The sequence below is a fragment of the Coenobita brevimanus genome, chromosome 90 (assembly GCF_032717465.1).
Source record: "Coenobita brevimanus isolate Jiangsu-jjx chromosome 90, ASM3271746v2, whole genome shotgun sequence".
NCBI classification, from domain to species: domain Eukaryota; kingdom Metazoa; phylum Arthropoda; class Malacostraca; order Decapoda; family Coenobitidae; genus Coenobita; species Coenobita brevimanus.
The window spans coordinates 25,937,049-25,953,619 of record NC_137043.1 but is presented as its reverse complement, the minus strand read 5'-3'; the positions used below and the strand labels follow the sequence as shown (position 1 = coordinate 25,953,619).

The following is a 16,571-nucleotide window of genomic DNA, read 5'->3' as shown; positions in this document are numbered from 1 at the left end:
AACTTGCTATTATCCGGATGTAAAAGTCCCTGAAAAGTTCAGCCAGCCAGCTGACATGTTCAAACATTTGGTATCGTGGCCACTTGGCTCGAGCCATGAGCGAGAAATAGGCCGTAACCCAAAACCAAAGCTACAATGTCTGTCCGCCCTGTACTGAATGGTCAAAGGCGCTCACTGGTCTGATCACTCCCAACGAACCTCCAGCACCCGAGTAATACAACTTTAACTCACAAGCGGTGTCAAAACATCCATACACATCCCCACTGAATGTCCGAAGTCGTGTGGCCACTGGGCAAAGTCTTTCCCAACTCCCACCATGCACTGAACAAAGACCACATGCCATGAGTACATGTTTGGTGACAGCAGCCAATCTGCCTCTCTACCAAACATCCAAAGATGCCCAGTCACCGGGAGTTTTGTTTCTGAATGACCACCAAGCGTCTAACAGACCACAAGCCAAGAGTAAATGTACTGTAAAAGCACCTGTCCGCCTCATGAGAGAGAGGTGAAAATCCTGCCCAATACCTCACTTTTCCCCCTTCTTGTCCTTCCTCCATACTCTCCCAGCTCGCCCCTTACTTCCTCAGTCCCTCCCCTCCTTCTCGTTGATAGCACTGACTCGTGAGATTTTAAAGTTCTTTGCGATTTATTTGAATACTACTGGTTGTATCGAAATTCTGCAGTAACCACAAGAAAGCTCATGAAATTCTACATCTAGACATGTGCATAACTCTTGGAAGATATTGGCAAAATATTGCACTTGGATGGTGGAAAGTCATATGAAGGTAAGTTTTACTCCAGGACACTTAATTCTCACTGCATTTCTGTACTTTGGCTCATCAGTTTTCTGTGTTTTTATTAGCTGATCTTAGAGCATGAACAACAGTGAAGATGATGGTATACCATTTATACCAATTTACCCAACTTCTGGTGGCATATTTTTTGTGGCCTGGGAGCAGTTATCACCTGCGTCAGATAACTGATTTTCCAACTATCCTGAAATTTTTTGTGGATGATGTTTATGCATTGTTTCCTTGATGTTTAGCATTAATATGGATAATCCTATGTGTGCATTGATGTCTAAATATAACAGACAAACCTAAAAACAGTGCCAAAATTAGGAAGGGTACTGTACTGTACATACAGTAGTGTTTAGGTAGAGTGTTTTTTGTTTTCAGTGTTTTATTTTTTATGGTTTTCTTGGTGTTTGGCATTGCAGACTGACCTGAAAACAGTGCCATAATTAGGAGGGGTACTGTACATACAGTACAGTAGTCTATTGGCAGGGTTTTTTTTTTTTTTTTTTTCATGATTTTCTTGGTGTTTAGCATTACTTTGGATATTCCTATGTGTGTTTTGATGTCTCACTAAGGCAGATTGACCTGAAAACTGCCAAAATTAGGAGGGGTAATGTACATACAGTAGTGTATAGGTAGGGTGTTTTTTGGTTTTCATTTTTTTTTTTTTTTTTTTCATGGTTTTCTTGGTGTTTAGCATTACTTTGGATATTCGTATGTGTGCTCTGATCTCTAAAAATGCCACAATGATCTGAAAACAGTGCCAAAATTAGGAGTTGCACTGTACATACAGTAGTGTACAGGTAGGGTATTCTTTGGTTTTCATTTTTTTTTTTTCATGGTTATCTTGGTGTTTAGATTACTTCGGATATTCCTATGTGTGTTTTGATGTCTAAATATGCCTGAATGACCAGAAAACACTGCCAAAGTAAGCAGAGGTACTGTATAAATAGGTTAGGTATATCCTGGAGGTTGGGTATAGGTAGGATCTGGGTATGGTAGGGGGATATTGTTCATTATCCAGACATTGCCACTACCCGGACATGCCTTTGGCTCTATTACATCATATAACACAGGGATTACTGTATTATAAACAGTCTTTGATGTGCATGATGTGATTATTACTGTTCTGTGGCTGGTGCATGAAGGCTACTGCATAACCTCACTCCAGAGCTTTACTGATGTTTCCCTCAAAATCCTCCTAACTCGAGTGATAATTAATGATATCTACAAAAACTGGCAGATTCTAAGTTGCTCTTGCATGCAAAAATAATACCGCTGAGGTTAATCTTTGCAAGAGCCTACTTTACTACTTTAACCCCCACTCGCCGGGAAGCAGCATACGCCACGGCAAAATGGGTGGCCGGGGACCACCAGGTGACGGGAGGAGACGTAAATGTATTCCTGACATCATTTGAACTGGCCACCATTTGATCTCCTCTCCGAAGGCATGCAACAGACTCCCACCACTGCACATGAGCATGAACCAGTTGGTCCTGCACCTCTGCCAGGTGTAAAATGATGCCTTCAGGTTCATTGTTTGATTCCATCCCCGATGCCTGCGGCTGCTTGCCTCATCCACCCATGCCAAGCCTCCATCCAAAGATAGTCTACTTGATGTGCAAGTGATGTCTGTATTTTACAAGGGATAATAAAAGTTCAAAGCTGGTAAGTGAAGTTGAGTTTTTAAAAATCTGAGTCACCCAAGCAATAATGAAAGAAAAACTAAGTCATACTGTAGAAAATGTTTTGGGTTGAACTTCATATTTTTCTTGGCCCTGAAACTAGTAAGCAAAATGTGTGATATAAACTGTAAATGTGATATAAAATACAAATAGAATAAGAGCTATAAAACATAAGTATTAAAGTTAGTGTTATCACAAGTCAGGGCCGCGTGCACACCCATGGAGAAATCCCGCCTGAAATGCCTAAGCTGATCATCATCATCCTTACTCATCGACACGACCACCTGCAGACCTAGGGATGATTTCATTCGCAAGAAGAGTTGGTGAGTAATATGGTTTTTAATTTGCATCCCTAACTGCTATACTATTTCAGATATGACGGTATGAAAACATGCTATTTTCGGGAAAAGCCCACAGTGAAAGCGCCGGCCTCAAAACAATGCCAATGTATAAGGGATAAACCTATGCAGCCAAGGATATCATGGAAAGTTTGTCAAATATTCCATCAATTCTGCTTCTCACTGGACTCTGCTGGCTAACCTTCTTAAAGTTGAGAAGTCTGGTATGTGTGTCTCCCCACAGTTAATTCCTTGATAAGATGAATCCGAGAGAAAAATGACAGACGTGCCCTACTTACGTAGTAGATACAAATGAATATTAGGGAAACTTATACCCCTGACTGTACAGATCCCAATTCACTCACCTTCTTTTGAGACTTCAATGTCCACAAGTGGTTTGCCAACCAGTGCTGTGTCATCCACTTCATAGTATAATTTGCGTATAACACCATCGTAACGGCTGGTAATGGTGACTGATGCTTTATCTGACTGAACCTCACAGATGCTGTCAAACTGTGCCACTGTGTCTCCTTCACTTACAAACCTATGTGAACGGAAAGAAAGCAAATTATCGTTTCAGACAGATATGTACCCAAGCCTCATGTGCTTCACCTGGTCAATCTAATGAGATATTACTATGGCAGGTGGGGGGAGGGAGGGGGACAATCTGCCTGCACTATGGGGTGGTGCTACCACTCTGCAGCCAGGTTGTGTTAGGAAGACTTCTGCCACCATATTCCCTGCTCCTTGTACCATAAACGGCAACTAAAAAGGACAGGGTGAGGGGACTAGGGACCCCCTCCTCTGTGTTTTTAGTTCATACACTGAGATAGGGCATACAAAGGGAAGGGGGACTGAGTTATCCCCAAACTCCGACGACTGGGTCTATGAAAGTGCGTGGATGTAGTACCAGCACGACTGAGGCTAACATGGAGGAGATTGGGAGATGTTTGTGAGAAGAAAGTTGGATGTGTTAACTTTGAGTGAAACAAAGATGAAAGGGAAAGGTGAATCTAAGTTTGGAAGTGTGACTAGAAGGATGTCAGGTGTTGACAGAGGAAGGGCGAAAGAAGGAGTGGCCTTGTTAGTGAGCCCGGAAGTGCAGCACTGCGTGACTGAATGGAATGAGATGTCACTGAGACTGATGTGGGTGAAAGTGAAATCTGGATGTGAGTTGTGGGTATTTGTGAGTATATATGGGTCTGGCAGTGAAGGGATGAAGAAGAGGGGGAGTCTTTCTGGAAAGATGTTGATGAGTGCCTGCTGAGTTTTGGAGCAAATGTGAATGTGGTAATGCTAGAGTGGGAAATGTAGCAGCTGAAGGTGTCATTGGTATGCATGGTGTGCTTGGAAGAAATGATAATGGGGAAAGAATGATAGGGATGTGTGTTGAGTGAGAGATGGTGATTGGAAATACCCTGCCTGAGAAGAAAGATATAAGTATAAATGGGTGAGACAGGAGGGTGGAAGGGTTGTTGATATAGCATTGATGGACTATGTGTTTGTGTCCAGAAATGTAAGAGGAAGACTGTTGGACGTGAGAGTTTTGAGAGGGGAGGGTGAAGGAATGTCTGACCACTACCTAGTGGAGGGAAAGCTGAGAGTAAGTATGAGGTAGGTGAGATCTAGGAGAGTTTGGTGTGGCAGGGAGGTTATGAAAGTGAGTGAACTGGACAAAAAAGACAGAATGACAAGGTATCAAGAGGATCTGAAAGATGAGTGGAACACGGTGAAAGATCAGGAAAATGGGGGTGTGGAGGAGGAACGGCAGTTGCTTAAGGGTGCTGTGGTGGGGTATGCGGAAGAGGTGCGTGGTGTGAGACGAGTGGGTGGTGGTGTAAGAGAGGGAAGTGAATGGTGGTGCAAGGAAGTAAGTATGGCCGTAGCTGAGAAGAGACGGGCATATGAAGTGTGGCTGCAGGGAAGGATGAGGTGTCATATAAGAGGTATAAGGGAATGAGGAACTGGGCAAGAAGGGTTGCGCATGATGCTAAAGTGGAAGCAGATGAGACATAGGGTGGGCAGCTGACTGAGAATTTTCAACAGAATAAGAAAATGTTTTGGAAGGAGGTGAAGAGGGTGTGAAGGGGAGAGTCTGGGAAGGAAAAGCAAGTACACGCAGAGGATGGAAGGATGTTTATTGAGAAGGATGAAGTAAGGAAGAGATGGGCAGAATATTATGAAAGACTGTTAAATGTACAATAGAGGAGGAAAGGGAGGCCGAGACTGTGGCCAATGGAACAGAGGAAGGAATTAATGTGCTGGGAGAACTGAATGATTCTTTAATCACGATGGAGGAAGTGCAGGGGGCAGTGAAGGAGATGAAAGCAGGAAAAGCTGCAGGTATGGATGGGTGTGCTGTGGAATGTTTGAAAGGTGGTGGAGCAACTTTGTTAAGCGGTTAGCAAGAGTGCTGAATATGTGTTTTGTATGTGGTATGGTGCTGATTAGGTAAATGCATGTGTGATTCCACTGTATAAAGGTAAGGGTGATAAATATAAATGTACTAATTTTAGGGGTATAAGTCTATTGAGAGCTGTAGGTAAGGTGTATGGCAGAGTGTTGATTAGGAGAGTCAGAGAGGGTAAAGTGGAAATGACTGGTTATAAGCAATGTGGATTTAGGAGAGGGAGGGCATGTGAGGATTAGGTGTTTGCTGTGAGACAGGTATGTAAAAAGTATTTGGCAAAAGGTAAAGGTGTGTTTTGGGCATTCATGGATGTTGAGAAAGTGTATGACAGAATTGATAAAGAGGCTTTGTGGACTGTTTTGAGACTATATGGACTAGATAGTAGGTTATTATAAGGAGTGAAAAGTTTTTGTGTAAATAGTAGAGCGTGTCTGAGAGTGGGAAACACTGTTTATTTGGCAAAGGTAAAGGTGTGTTTTGGGCATTCATGGATTTGGAGCAAGCATATGACAGAATTGACAGAGGCTTTGTGGACTGTTCTGAGACTGTACGGCCTAGTTAGTATGTTGTTAAAAGGAGTGAAAAGTTTTTATGTAAATAGTAGAGCATGCTTAAGAGTGGGAAATACTGTAAGTGATTGGTTTCCTGTGAAAGTGGGGCTGCAGCAGGGATGTGTGATGTAACCTTGGTTGTTTCATGTTTATATGGATGGTGTTGTAAGGGAAGTGACTGCGAGAGCATTAGGTAGAGGTTTGCATCTGGTGAATGCTGATGGTAGAGTGTGGAATCTGAGTCAGCTGCTGTTTGCAGATGATACTGCATTGGTGACTGTTCAGAGAAGAGACTGAGACAGCTGGTAGAGGAGTTTTCAAGGGTGTGTAAAAGAAGGATATTGAGAGTGAATGAGAATATGAGTAAAGTGATGAAGTGTACGAGGTTGGTAGATGGTAGGAGGATAAATGTTGTTTTGAATGGTGAGCTGCTTGAGGAGGTAGAGTGTTTTAAGTACAGTATTTAGGATCATATGTTGCTGTATATGGAAGAATGGATGTAGAGGTGAAGTTTAGAATGAATGAAGTAAGAAAGGTGCTGGGAGGAATGAAAAAAGTGTTTAGATGTCATATGCTCAGGATGGATGTAAAGAGAAGGCTGTATGAGGGAAAACTGGTATCGACCACATTATGGGGCTGAAGCATGGAATACGGGAGTAACAGAGAGGAAGAGATTGAATGTAATGGAGATGAGGTGTTTGAGGAGTATGTGTGGAGTGACATATATGGATAGAGTTTGAAAAGATAAAGTGCAAAGGAGAACTAAAGTTATGCAAGAGACGGCTGATCAAACAGAGCAGAAAGTGTGGCGGTGGTTTGGGCATATGGAGAGAATGGATGAAAAGCGATTGGTGAAAAAGATAACTGGGTCTGATGTGAGAGGCGTAAGGCTGAAAGTAAGACCACGAACAGAATAGATGGACAATGTGAGGAGAGCATTAGATGCAAGAGGGATGTCTGTAGAGCAAGGAAGAGTGGTTGCACAAGATAGGGATGAGTGAAAAGAAATTGTGACTGTATAAATGGTGATGCGGCCCAGATGGGATGTTCTCCCGTATCTGGTCTGATTAGCTGATTGGGTCAGGTGCAGGGAAAGGCATGGGTCCATTATGATGTGGCAGGGGTAAACTGGCTCTGCTGTCGGGCCCTGTTGCAGATGTCGCTGCATTGCAATGCACAGTTGCCCCTTGTGCGGTATGGTGTGGTAAGGAGCTATCCCTTTTCCCCTTAGAGGCTAAAATATGAGTAAGTATGTGTGTGTGTGGATGAGTAATTTGGTGAGTGTGTCATCCTGTGTCGGCTACCCCCCTAGGGGGAAAAAGCCTAGGTATATACAGTAGGTATACAGACACATTATTATTTTTACTACTACTACTACTACTTCTTCCATCCATCCATCAAAAAATCCTACGTCACCTCATGAGGAGTGTAGGAATCTGGGGCTAGGCGAGTTGGTCCTGTATTATTACTGTCATTAGTATTAATTTATTTATTTTGGTACTATGTCAATTTAATTCAACTTAAGAAGGATCTCTTAATGAAGGCTATATCTAACTCTTCCAGTTTGAAAAAAATCTATGCTAAGGTAAAGTAAATACTCTGGAGATAACAGGAATAATAATAATAATCATCATCATCATCATCATCATTAGAGTGATGATAATAATACCAGAAATAATAATAATAATAATAATAATAATCATACAGTAATAAAAAAAATAATAACAATAATAATAACGGTGGGTGAGTTTAGGAGAGCGTGTAAGAAATGGAATCTAATGGTAAATGTAGGGAAAAGTTAAGTTATGGTCTTCAAGAGAAGTGAAGCCAGTGAATGTACAGTGAGGTTGGATGATGAGGAAATGGAAAATGTGAGTACGTTTAAGTTCATGGGTGGTGTGATGAGTAAGGATGGAAGTTTGGAGAGTAAAATGCTTGAAAGGGTACAACAAGGAAGAAAGGTTGCTGGGTCCTTGAAAGCAGTGATAAGAAACAGGAAAGTGAGCATGGAAATGAAAAAGTTACTACATGGCAGTATTGCGATACCAACTCTAACATATGGAAGTGAAGCTTGGACGTTGTTGGAGAGACACAAGTCAGGAGTGAGAGCAGTGGAAAAGAGTAATTTAAGAGGAGCCTGTGGAGTCACATGGAGAGACAGACTGACAAATGAGGATGTGAAGGTGCGTTATGGTGTGGATATGGATGCGATAGGAAGTGTTAGGAGAAACACACTGAGGTGGTTTGGCCATGTGGAGAGGATGGAGAGTGAGAGACTGACGAGGAGAGTGTATGTGAGTGAGGGGGAGGCCAAGGATGAGATGGAGGGATGGAGTGGAGAGGTATACGAGAGAGGGGGATGTGAATTGGAAGCAGGGCAGTGAAATGGCGGGGGACAGGGCGATGTGGAGGCGATTTGTTTGTGGCCACCCCGTATGCGATTAAGGCGTCTGGCAATACATAGATAGATAATACATACATCATCTAATCCTGCATTGCTCCATGAGGAGTGTAGGGGCCCGGGGCTAGGCAAACTGGTCCTGACATTTAAGATGTAAGTGACCAGCCTCACTCATCCCTGAGTGGTATTACACGAGCAATAAACCCCAACCACTATTCGGATGTAAACATGCACTGGCTCAATCCGACTGGAGTGCCTTAATTATCCACCAAACCACCAGGTGTCATAATTTGGTAATATGGTTACCAGACAGTGGTGTAAATGGTTTCCTGGCACACAGGAAACCAATTGGATTGTCACTGAGTGTAGAGTCACCCACAGACAGAAGGAAGAGGAAAATAATAATAGTCATAATAATAATAATAATAATAATAATAATAATAATAACAATAATAATCTATCTACATCTATCTACAGTATGTTGCCCAACACCCTAATCCTGCAAAGAAAATTAAGGGTTAACATATTCGAATTCTTACGACAGAAAATAATGAAGGAAACTCCAAACCTATATTTTCAAGAATACTCCTAGAGGATACTTTCACTATATCCAGTCGTAAGGTCTTTTGCTCTTGCTCCTTTTAACCAGGAATAAGAGACAGAATGAAAACTGTTAACATCCAACATCTTTACCATATTCATAAATTCTGGAAAAAAAAAAAATAATAACAATAATAATACACTGCTGGCTCCCCAAAAGAGAATCAGAGCTTTCATCATATCACAAACTGCACTTAAGAGAGGGCAGAAAAATAAGACAACTCACCACTCCTTTACAACAACTTCCTTAATGCCCTCCCCAATGTCTGCAAGTAAGAAAGGAACAAGCTTGTAGGTGGCTGGTGTGGTGTGTAATGAGTAGATGCCACTTGTGTCCAATGCTGGTGTCCATCTCACCAGTTGAACAGCAGGAGAGGAGGTAGTGTGGGGTTGTCTGGGAAAGGTCTGGCCCCAATCGGACACATGTCTGGAGCTGGGGTGTCTCTGGAAGGGAAAAGTATTTGTTGTTATCATCATCATTTTACCTCCTCTTACCACTGACAGGTAGGATGGAGTGAGGCTGAGTCCAGAAAACAAGGAAAAAAGAAAAGAAGACAGAGGGAGAACTAATCAACAGCATACCCCATGAAAATGGACCACAAACTCACCCACTCACCATTCATATTATTGTAAGCCATTCATGTATGACAGAGTCACAATGTAGTTTAGTTCTGAACAAAGGATTAGGTTTAGGAATGAACACTGGGTTCTCTGTTTAAGTTGATCAATTTTATTAATGTTCTTGTTTGCAACTGGGTCTCCAGTAAATCAGAAATTTTTATTTATTTATTTATTTACTTTTAAATGCAAGGTAGATGATACCAAAGGTTGAAAGTGTGCATGATTGTTCACTGTTGAGAGAGAGAGAGAGAGAGAGAGAGAGAGAGAGAATCTGTTTATTTCGAGATGCCTGGACACACTGCACTGCATATAAGACTGGAGGTCACGGTCAGAAGGAAATTCAGACAAGAAATCAGTTCCTGAGTTGACCTGTTGCATACATGAAGGACTGGGAGTACTGGTTAACTCTTGCATCTGAGAGTTGGACAGGAAGGAGGTGACAGACTGCTGCCACATGAGCACTATGCCCCCCTGTAAGGGAGATGGAATACTAGCTGATCATTCAGAAGCATGGTGACCAATGATGTAGCATGAGAAAATGAGATAAAGATGCAACAGTGTGGTGAAGGCTGTAAGAGGAGGAGAGTTGATGTGACAAGAGGCCTCTGGCTCCACCCAGTTAAGAAGAGCTGTTTGTGGGAAGCTGCTCCACACATGGAAGTTGCACTCTACACAGTGGTAAATAAAACCTCTATGTAAAGTCAACAGCTGTGCAGGGGCAAAGAAGGCATTGAATTGGCTCAGCACACCTAATCTCTTGGAGGCAGACTTTGCAAGTCATTGATATATCCCGAGATATGAAACTCAAAGTATATTCAGAGATGATGAAGGACTGAGCTGAATATTGTTAAATATTAATGGTTACTCCCATGGAAGGTTAGGGCAGGTTGAAAGAACTGAGTAGATGTAAAAACTGATCTTTGGATCCATTATAATCAACACAGTTACTTTTACTCCAGTCAGAGATTAGATGTGCCATAGCCTCATCTCATGTCTGTTGAAGTAACTGCTGTGATGGATGCTGCACGAAGCAGAAAGAAAGGCGAAGGGCAGAGTCATCAACGTAAGATGGATAGGGTTAGATGTACAGAAAAAATATTTAGAAAAGATTCTGGTTCTGTATGGTAAATAAAATGTTGTCTAGCATCAGTTATGATGTTTTCAGGGTGAAAATATATATACTTTTTTTGTGTGCAAAACACTGCTTGTCAGTACAGCAATATCAACATGCCAGATCAGCACGGTGGCTGGCTCAGGCTCTAACGTACAAAGTTCAGTCTGGATAAAAATAATCTGAAAAAGAAAATCGGAACTAGCACCACAAACGCATTTTACTGCCGACACTCATATGGGAGTGAAACTGGGGCAGTAATGGACAGACAGCTGCTGAGGTGCAAACTGTTTGGCCTTTCTCAGAACAGCTACACCCATGGGAAGGATGGAGGGTGTATGTAATACTGAAATTTATGAGTGTTGTGGACTGGAAGAGAGCTATCAGGAGTGGTGTGTGGAATACAGAGTGGACAAAAAGGAATACCGGTACAGTACACCGACATGGTATGAACCTAAACAAACAATGCACACAGACAAGGTAGCTGAGACAGCCTGTGTGCAAGTGAGATCATGGACAATGCTGGCAGAGGTAGACCTTCTATGGTGTGGAAGAAAGGAGTGCATCAGTATATCATGAAAGACAAGGAAAAAGGAAACTGAGTGTCTGAGAAAGGTGTGTGAGAATAAGGTAGCCTGGAGGCATTTTTGTTACATCCATCCTCAATTCAAGGGTTCCTAGGATGGAGCAAGGCAATGAGATAATAATGATGAAAATAACTATTGGGGCCATCAGTTAAAGCATCTACTGTGCCTTATTCTGCTCTCTCATCCAACCCTCTATTGCTCCATCAGGAGTGTAGGAGCACCGGGTGAGGCTCCTCATTTAAGGCAAATGACCATTCTTGCCAGCTGTGAGGTGGAGGAGGAAGATGAACACCCTTCACCTGGACCAGCTCCTCTTTAAAGTGAGGTTAATTTGGTTTGCCTTATTTACCTGGGTAAGGTTGGGCTGGATTAGGTCAGCTAAGTATGAGTTTGGTTAGGATAGTTCAGGATATGCTAAGTTATGGAGGGTTAGGTTAAATTAGGCAGAGTTTGTATGATTTACAATTTCCCTCATACCTCATGCATGGACCTTTATGTATGGGACTGTGGGCTGTGTTTTAACACAGAAACCTGTCCTCTACCTGTGGGGCATGTTTTAAACACAGAAAGTGTTCTCTGTGTATAAGGCATGTTTTACCAAAGAAGCATGTCCTGTGTGTGGGGGGGCATGTTTTAACAGAAACCTGTCCTCTATGTGTGGGGCATGGTTTAATACAGAAACTTGTCCTCCATGTGTGGGGCATGTTTGCTAAATCTACACTTTATGCAGAAGACCTTACCAATTCAATTAATATTCCTCCAGTTTGTCTTCTGTATTTTTTTGTCTATTTTCAGGGTCGAAAATTACCTTTTCCAGCTGAAACATTTATCCCAGTATTATCATCAGGTTCCTTAAGCCATACTGGTAAATTTTTACAAGTGGACAATACAACCCTCAGGTAGTGCAATATATTTTTCTGGCAGTTTTGGACGCGATTCGAATGTTTCTGACCTTAATTTTTGTCGGAAATGCCCCTCACAGAACACAATAAAACTAACCAAACCAAACCCAACATACCTAACCTATCTTAGGGGAGTAATAATCAATTTCCAAATGGGGTAATGGGGGTTATTTGTGATCCTTAGGGACTATACTATATGATAATGGTGCTAAAATTCCAAAACTGCATATTGTCCACTTGTAAAATAATACCGCCATACCTATGGTTGTTTGTTTCTGGGATAATGGAAGAACCTTACGTGTACTCAAAGGTAGATTTCATTTCCCATTTCCCAACAGGAGGTTAGGTTAGGTTTGGTTAAATTATTATATACAGTTAAGCTATGTTAGGCCATTTAGTTAAACTCTTAGGTCAGGACAGTCTCTTCTTCCACTACACTGATGAATCAAAAGTTGTCATAGCAGAACAACTTAAAACAATAGGGAAACATATTAAACATGGAACGTTTATTTACCACCCCAGAAATAATCGCAATAATATAATGGACTATCGGTAAGAACTGATTTGGTAAGGTGCTTCTACTGCATATGTTTATCGCCTGTTTTAACATGGAAACATAAGTTTTCCCAAAGGCTATATGCTGTGATTAGAAGCACGTCATCAACTGCGGTAGATCTGTGCAAAAGCAGAGCTAACATATTTTTCCCACATGCTAATATATCTGCGTTACACGATGAACAAAACATAAAAAAAGCTGTCAACCTTTCCAAAATAAGAAAGGCTTTAAATTATTTGGCAGTGTTTAAAGGCACAATTACCCACGTATGGTCTTTTTTTGTGACACGGCTCTTTCAGAAGCCGGTGCTGCATATTACTCAAATTCCATGATACTGTGTATGAAATGGGTTAAATCAACGCACGATAATAAAGACTGAACTTACAGCCGAACTCGCTGCACGCCCGTACTTGATATTTAAAAGCTGAAAACTAACTCGACACCGACCAACTCCCGCCGCTGCCATGGCCATCGGCTGCTATAGCGGAATTTGAGGTGTTCGGAGCATTATTATTTCGGCTTACGCTTAAATGTCACTGCAATTTATAGTTACAAATGTTTTATCTTTTCAGAGTGATATGCTTTGTATTGGGCTTTCCATATCACGGTTTTTTTTTTTAACGTTTTTTTACTTACATATCTGAAACGAAACTGTACAAAGATCCGAAATAACATAGCGCTTGTTTAGATAATTTGTATGATGTCTGATGATGTTGATTTAAATGCATAAAATAACAGATGCATCTCATAGATGCTGCTGTACTTGAAGTATGATCTAGCTTCCGTATTACAAAGATTCAGATTATTTCAAAGATTCAAAGATTTTTCCGCATCAAAAGGAAACAGCGACTAAGCTGTTTGTATATTTTCATCCAAATTCAAGGTGATATCCTTCAGAAGTGGCTTCGAAACAAATGTCAGACAGAGATAGCATTAACATTTCAGGATAGAATAGATATGCATTCTTTTTGTCATAAAAAACGTTTTGACAAGCATAAAAGAAAACGAAGATATATCACTGTAACTCATCGAGGTGTGAGAAGGAGACCACACGAGTTGGGTCTGGTGAAACCACTATACCCCGTGCGCCGTAAGAAACGACCTTGCCATTACACTACTCGTTATTCACTGGTGGACATTGTCCTGCGATTTGGATGATCATGCCAGTGTCTTGTGCCGCATATGGGTGTACAAATAGGTTCAACAAGACACTGAAGCCTGACATTACATTCCTATCTATCTATCTATCTACTGCCAGACGCCTCAATCCCGTTTGGGGTGGCCACAAACAAATCGCCTCCAAGTCGCCCTGTCCCCCGCCATTTCACTGCCCTGCTCCCAACTCACACCCCCCTCTCCCATATACCTCTCCACCCCATCCCTCCATCTCATCCTCGGCCTCCCCCTCCCTCTCTCCCCCTCCACCTCACTCATATACACTCTCTTCGTCAGTCTTTCACCCTCCATCCTCTCCACATGGCCAAACCACCTCAGTGTATTCCTATAACGCTTCCTATCACATCCACATCCACACCACAACGTTCCTTTATATCCTCATTCGTCAGCCTGTCTCTCCACGTGACTCCACAGGCTCCTCTTAAATAACTCATTTCCACTGCTCTCACTCTTGACTTGTGTCCTTCCAGCAATGTCCAAGCTTCACTTCCGTACGTTAGGCTAGAGTTGGTATCACAATACTGTCATGTAGTAACTTTTTCACTTCCATGCTCACTTCCCTGTTTCTTATCACTGCTTTCAAGGAACCAGCAACCTTTCTTCCCTGCTGTACCCTTTCAAGCACTTCACCCTCCAAACCTCCATCCTTACTCATCACACTACCCAAATACTTAAACGTACTCACATTTTCCAATTCCTCACCATCCAACCTCGCTGTACATTCACTAACTTCACCTCTCTCAAAGACCATCACTTTACTCTTCCCTACATTCACCTTTAGGTTCCGTTTCTTACACACTCTCTCAAACTCATCCACCAAGCCTTGCAGCTCCCCTTCGTCTTCACTCAACAACACAGTATCATCTGCAAACAACAGTACAGGGAGTTTCCAAACACTATCCTCTCTCACCAGGGCCACTCCAACATCCACTACCCTACCTTGTACCTCTTTTATTACCCCATCCATGTACAGATTGAACAACCATGGAGACATGACACATCCCTGTTTCAAACCAACTTTCAATGAGAAAAATTCACTTAGTTCACCATCCACACGCACTGCAGCCTTCGCACCATCGTACATACTCTTCACAGCATTCAACAACTTTCCATCTACTCCATATATTCTTAACACTTTCCACAATCCTTGTCTATCCACCCTGTCATATGCTTTCTCCAAATCCATGAAAGCCGCATACAACTTCTTTCCCTTCTCTAGAAACTTTTCCACTAAAGATCTAAGAATGAATATCTGATCTACACAACCTCTTCCCTTCCTAAAGCCTCCCTGTTCTTCTCCAACTAATTTCTCTGTTCTTTCTCTAACTCTGTCAATAAGTATCCTACCATACACTTTTCCTATTATACTAAGAAGACAAATGCCCCTATAATTACCACACACTTCTTTTTCCCCCTTTCCTTTGTACAAGGGAATAATTATACCTGACTTCCAATCCTCCGGGACTCTACCTTCCTCCCAGGCCAATCTGCACATCTTCCACATCCATTCTACTACTATCTCTCCCCCATGCTTCAGCATTTCACCACACACTCCATCAATTCCTGGGGCTTTCCCCGATTTAACTTTCTTCATTGCTTCCACAACTTCTATCCTACTGATTTCTTCCTGTCTTCTCACCTCCCTCCTTCTCCCAGCCATTCCCCAGCCACTTATACTCGCATTACTACCATCCTCTACGTTCAACAATTCCTTGAATTGTTCTCTCCATCTGCTCACTTTTTCTCCCTTCTCCACTAGTAATCTACCATTTTTATCTTTCACTCCCCTGCTAACTTCACTTCCACCCTGTCTTACTCTTTTCACTTCTCTCCAGAGCATTTTCTTACAGTCCCTCCACTTTACACTCAAATTCCTTCCAAATTCCTCATCCACTCTCTTCTTACTCTCTCTTACCAATCTTTTCACCTCTCTCTTCCTTTCCACATATAACTCTCTCTTCCGCCTCTCAACTTCTTCCACGCCCCTATTTCTCATCCATTCATTGTATGCTTTCTTCTTTTGTGCCACAGCCTGTTTCACCTCTTCAGTCTACCATGCTGTTCCTTGCACCCCCCTCCGTCTTCTCTTCCTTCCACACACCACATCACATGCTGCACATATTTCTTCTGTAAATATCTTGCACATACCTTCCACGTCTCCCATCTGCTCCAATTCATATTTGCCCAATCGTTCCTCCACTTCTCTCTTATACTCTGCCTTTTTCTCATCCTCTTGTAACCTTTCCACTCTCCTTGCAACTACTCCTTCCTCTCGTCTTTCCCTTCTTCTAGTCCTCCATCTTACTTGCATCCTAATTCTGGCCACCACCAAGTAGTGGTCAGAAAGTCCACTCCCCCAACCTCTATACACTCTTGCATCCTTTACACATCTTCGCATCCTTTCATCCACACACACATAATCAATCATTGCCTTCCTTTCATTCAGTTCACCACCCACCCTTCTCATCACTCGCCATGTATACCTGTGGATCATTTTATGCCTGAAGAGGGTATTGGCTATCACCAACCCCCTCCCAGCACAAATGTCCACTAACGCACTCCCATTCTCATCTATCTCAGCAGGCACACCCCACTCACCAACTATTCCATCCACCTTCACATTACCAACTTTACCATTCATATCACCAATCAAAAACACTCTCTCATTCCTTCCAAACTTTTCCATGCACACTTCCACATTTGTCCAGAACTCTTCTCTCACTCTTCTAGCACGATCTTGCGTTGGCGCATACACACACACAATCGCCCACGTTTGTATTCCAACTTTCAACTTTACCCACACAATCCTTGACCCAACTGATCCATACTGTCTTAT

At 42.2% G+C, this 16,571-nt stretch overlaps 1 protein-coding gene across 1 annotated transcript in view; it reads right to left on the bottom strand.

The window, feature by feature from the left end:
- Dbct (Dihydrolipoamide branched chain transacylase E2) overlaps nucleotides 1-13,031 on the bottom strand; it is a 40,862-nt gene extending 27,831 nt beyond the window's left edge. The window contains exons 1-3 of the mRNA XM_080281524.1: nucleotides 12,945-13,031; nucleotides 9,009-9,226; nucleotides 3,186-3,364 (exon numbers count right to left, since the gene is read on the bottom strand). Coding sequence (XP_080137650.1) covers nucleotides 3,186-3,364; nucleotides 9,009-9,226; nucleotides 12,945-13,031 — 484 coding nt within the window. The remainder of the gene's footprint in view (nucleotides 1-3,185; nucleotides 3,365-9,008; nucleotides 9,227-12,944) is intronic.
- Nucleotides 13,032-16,571: the final 3,540 nt, after the last annotated feature.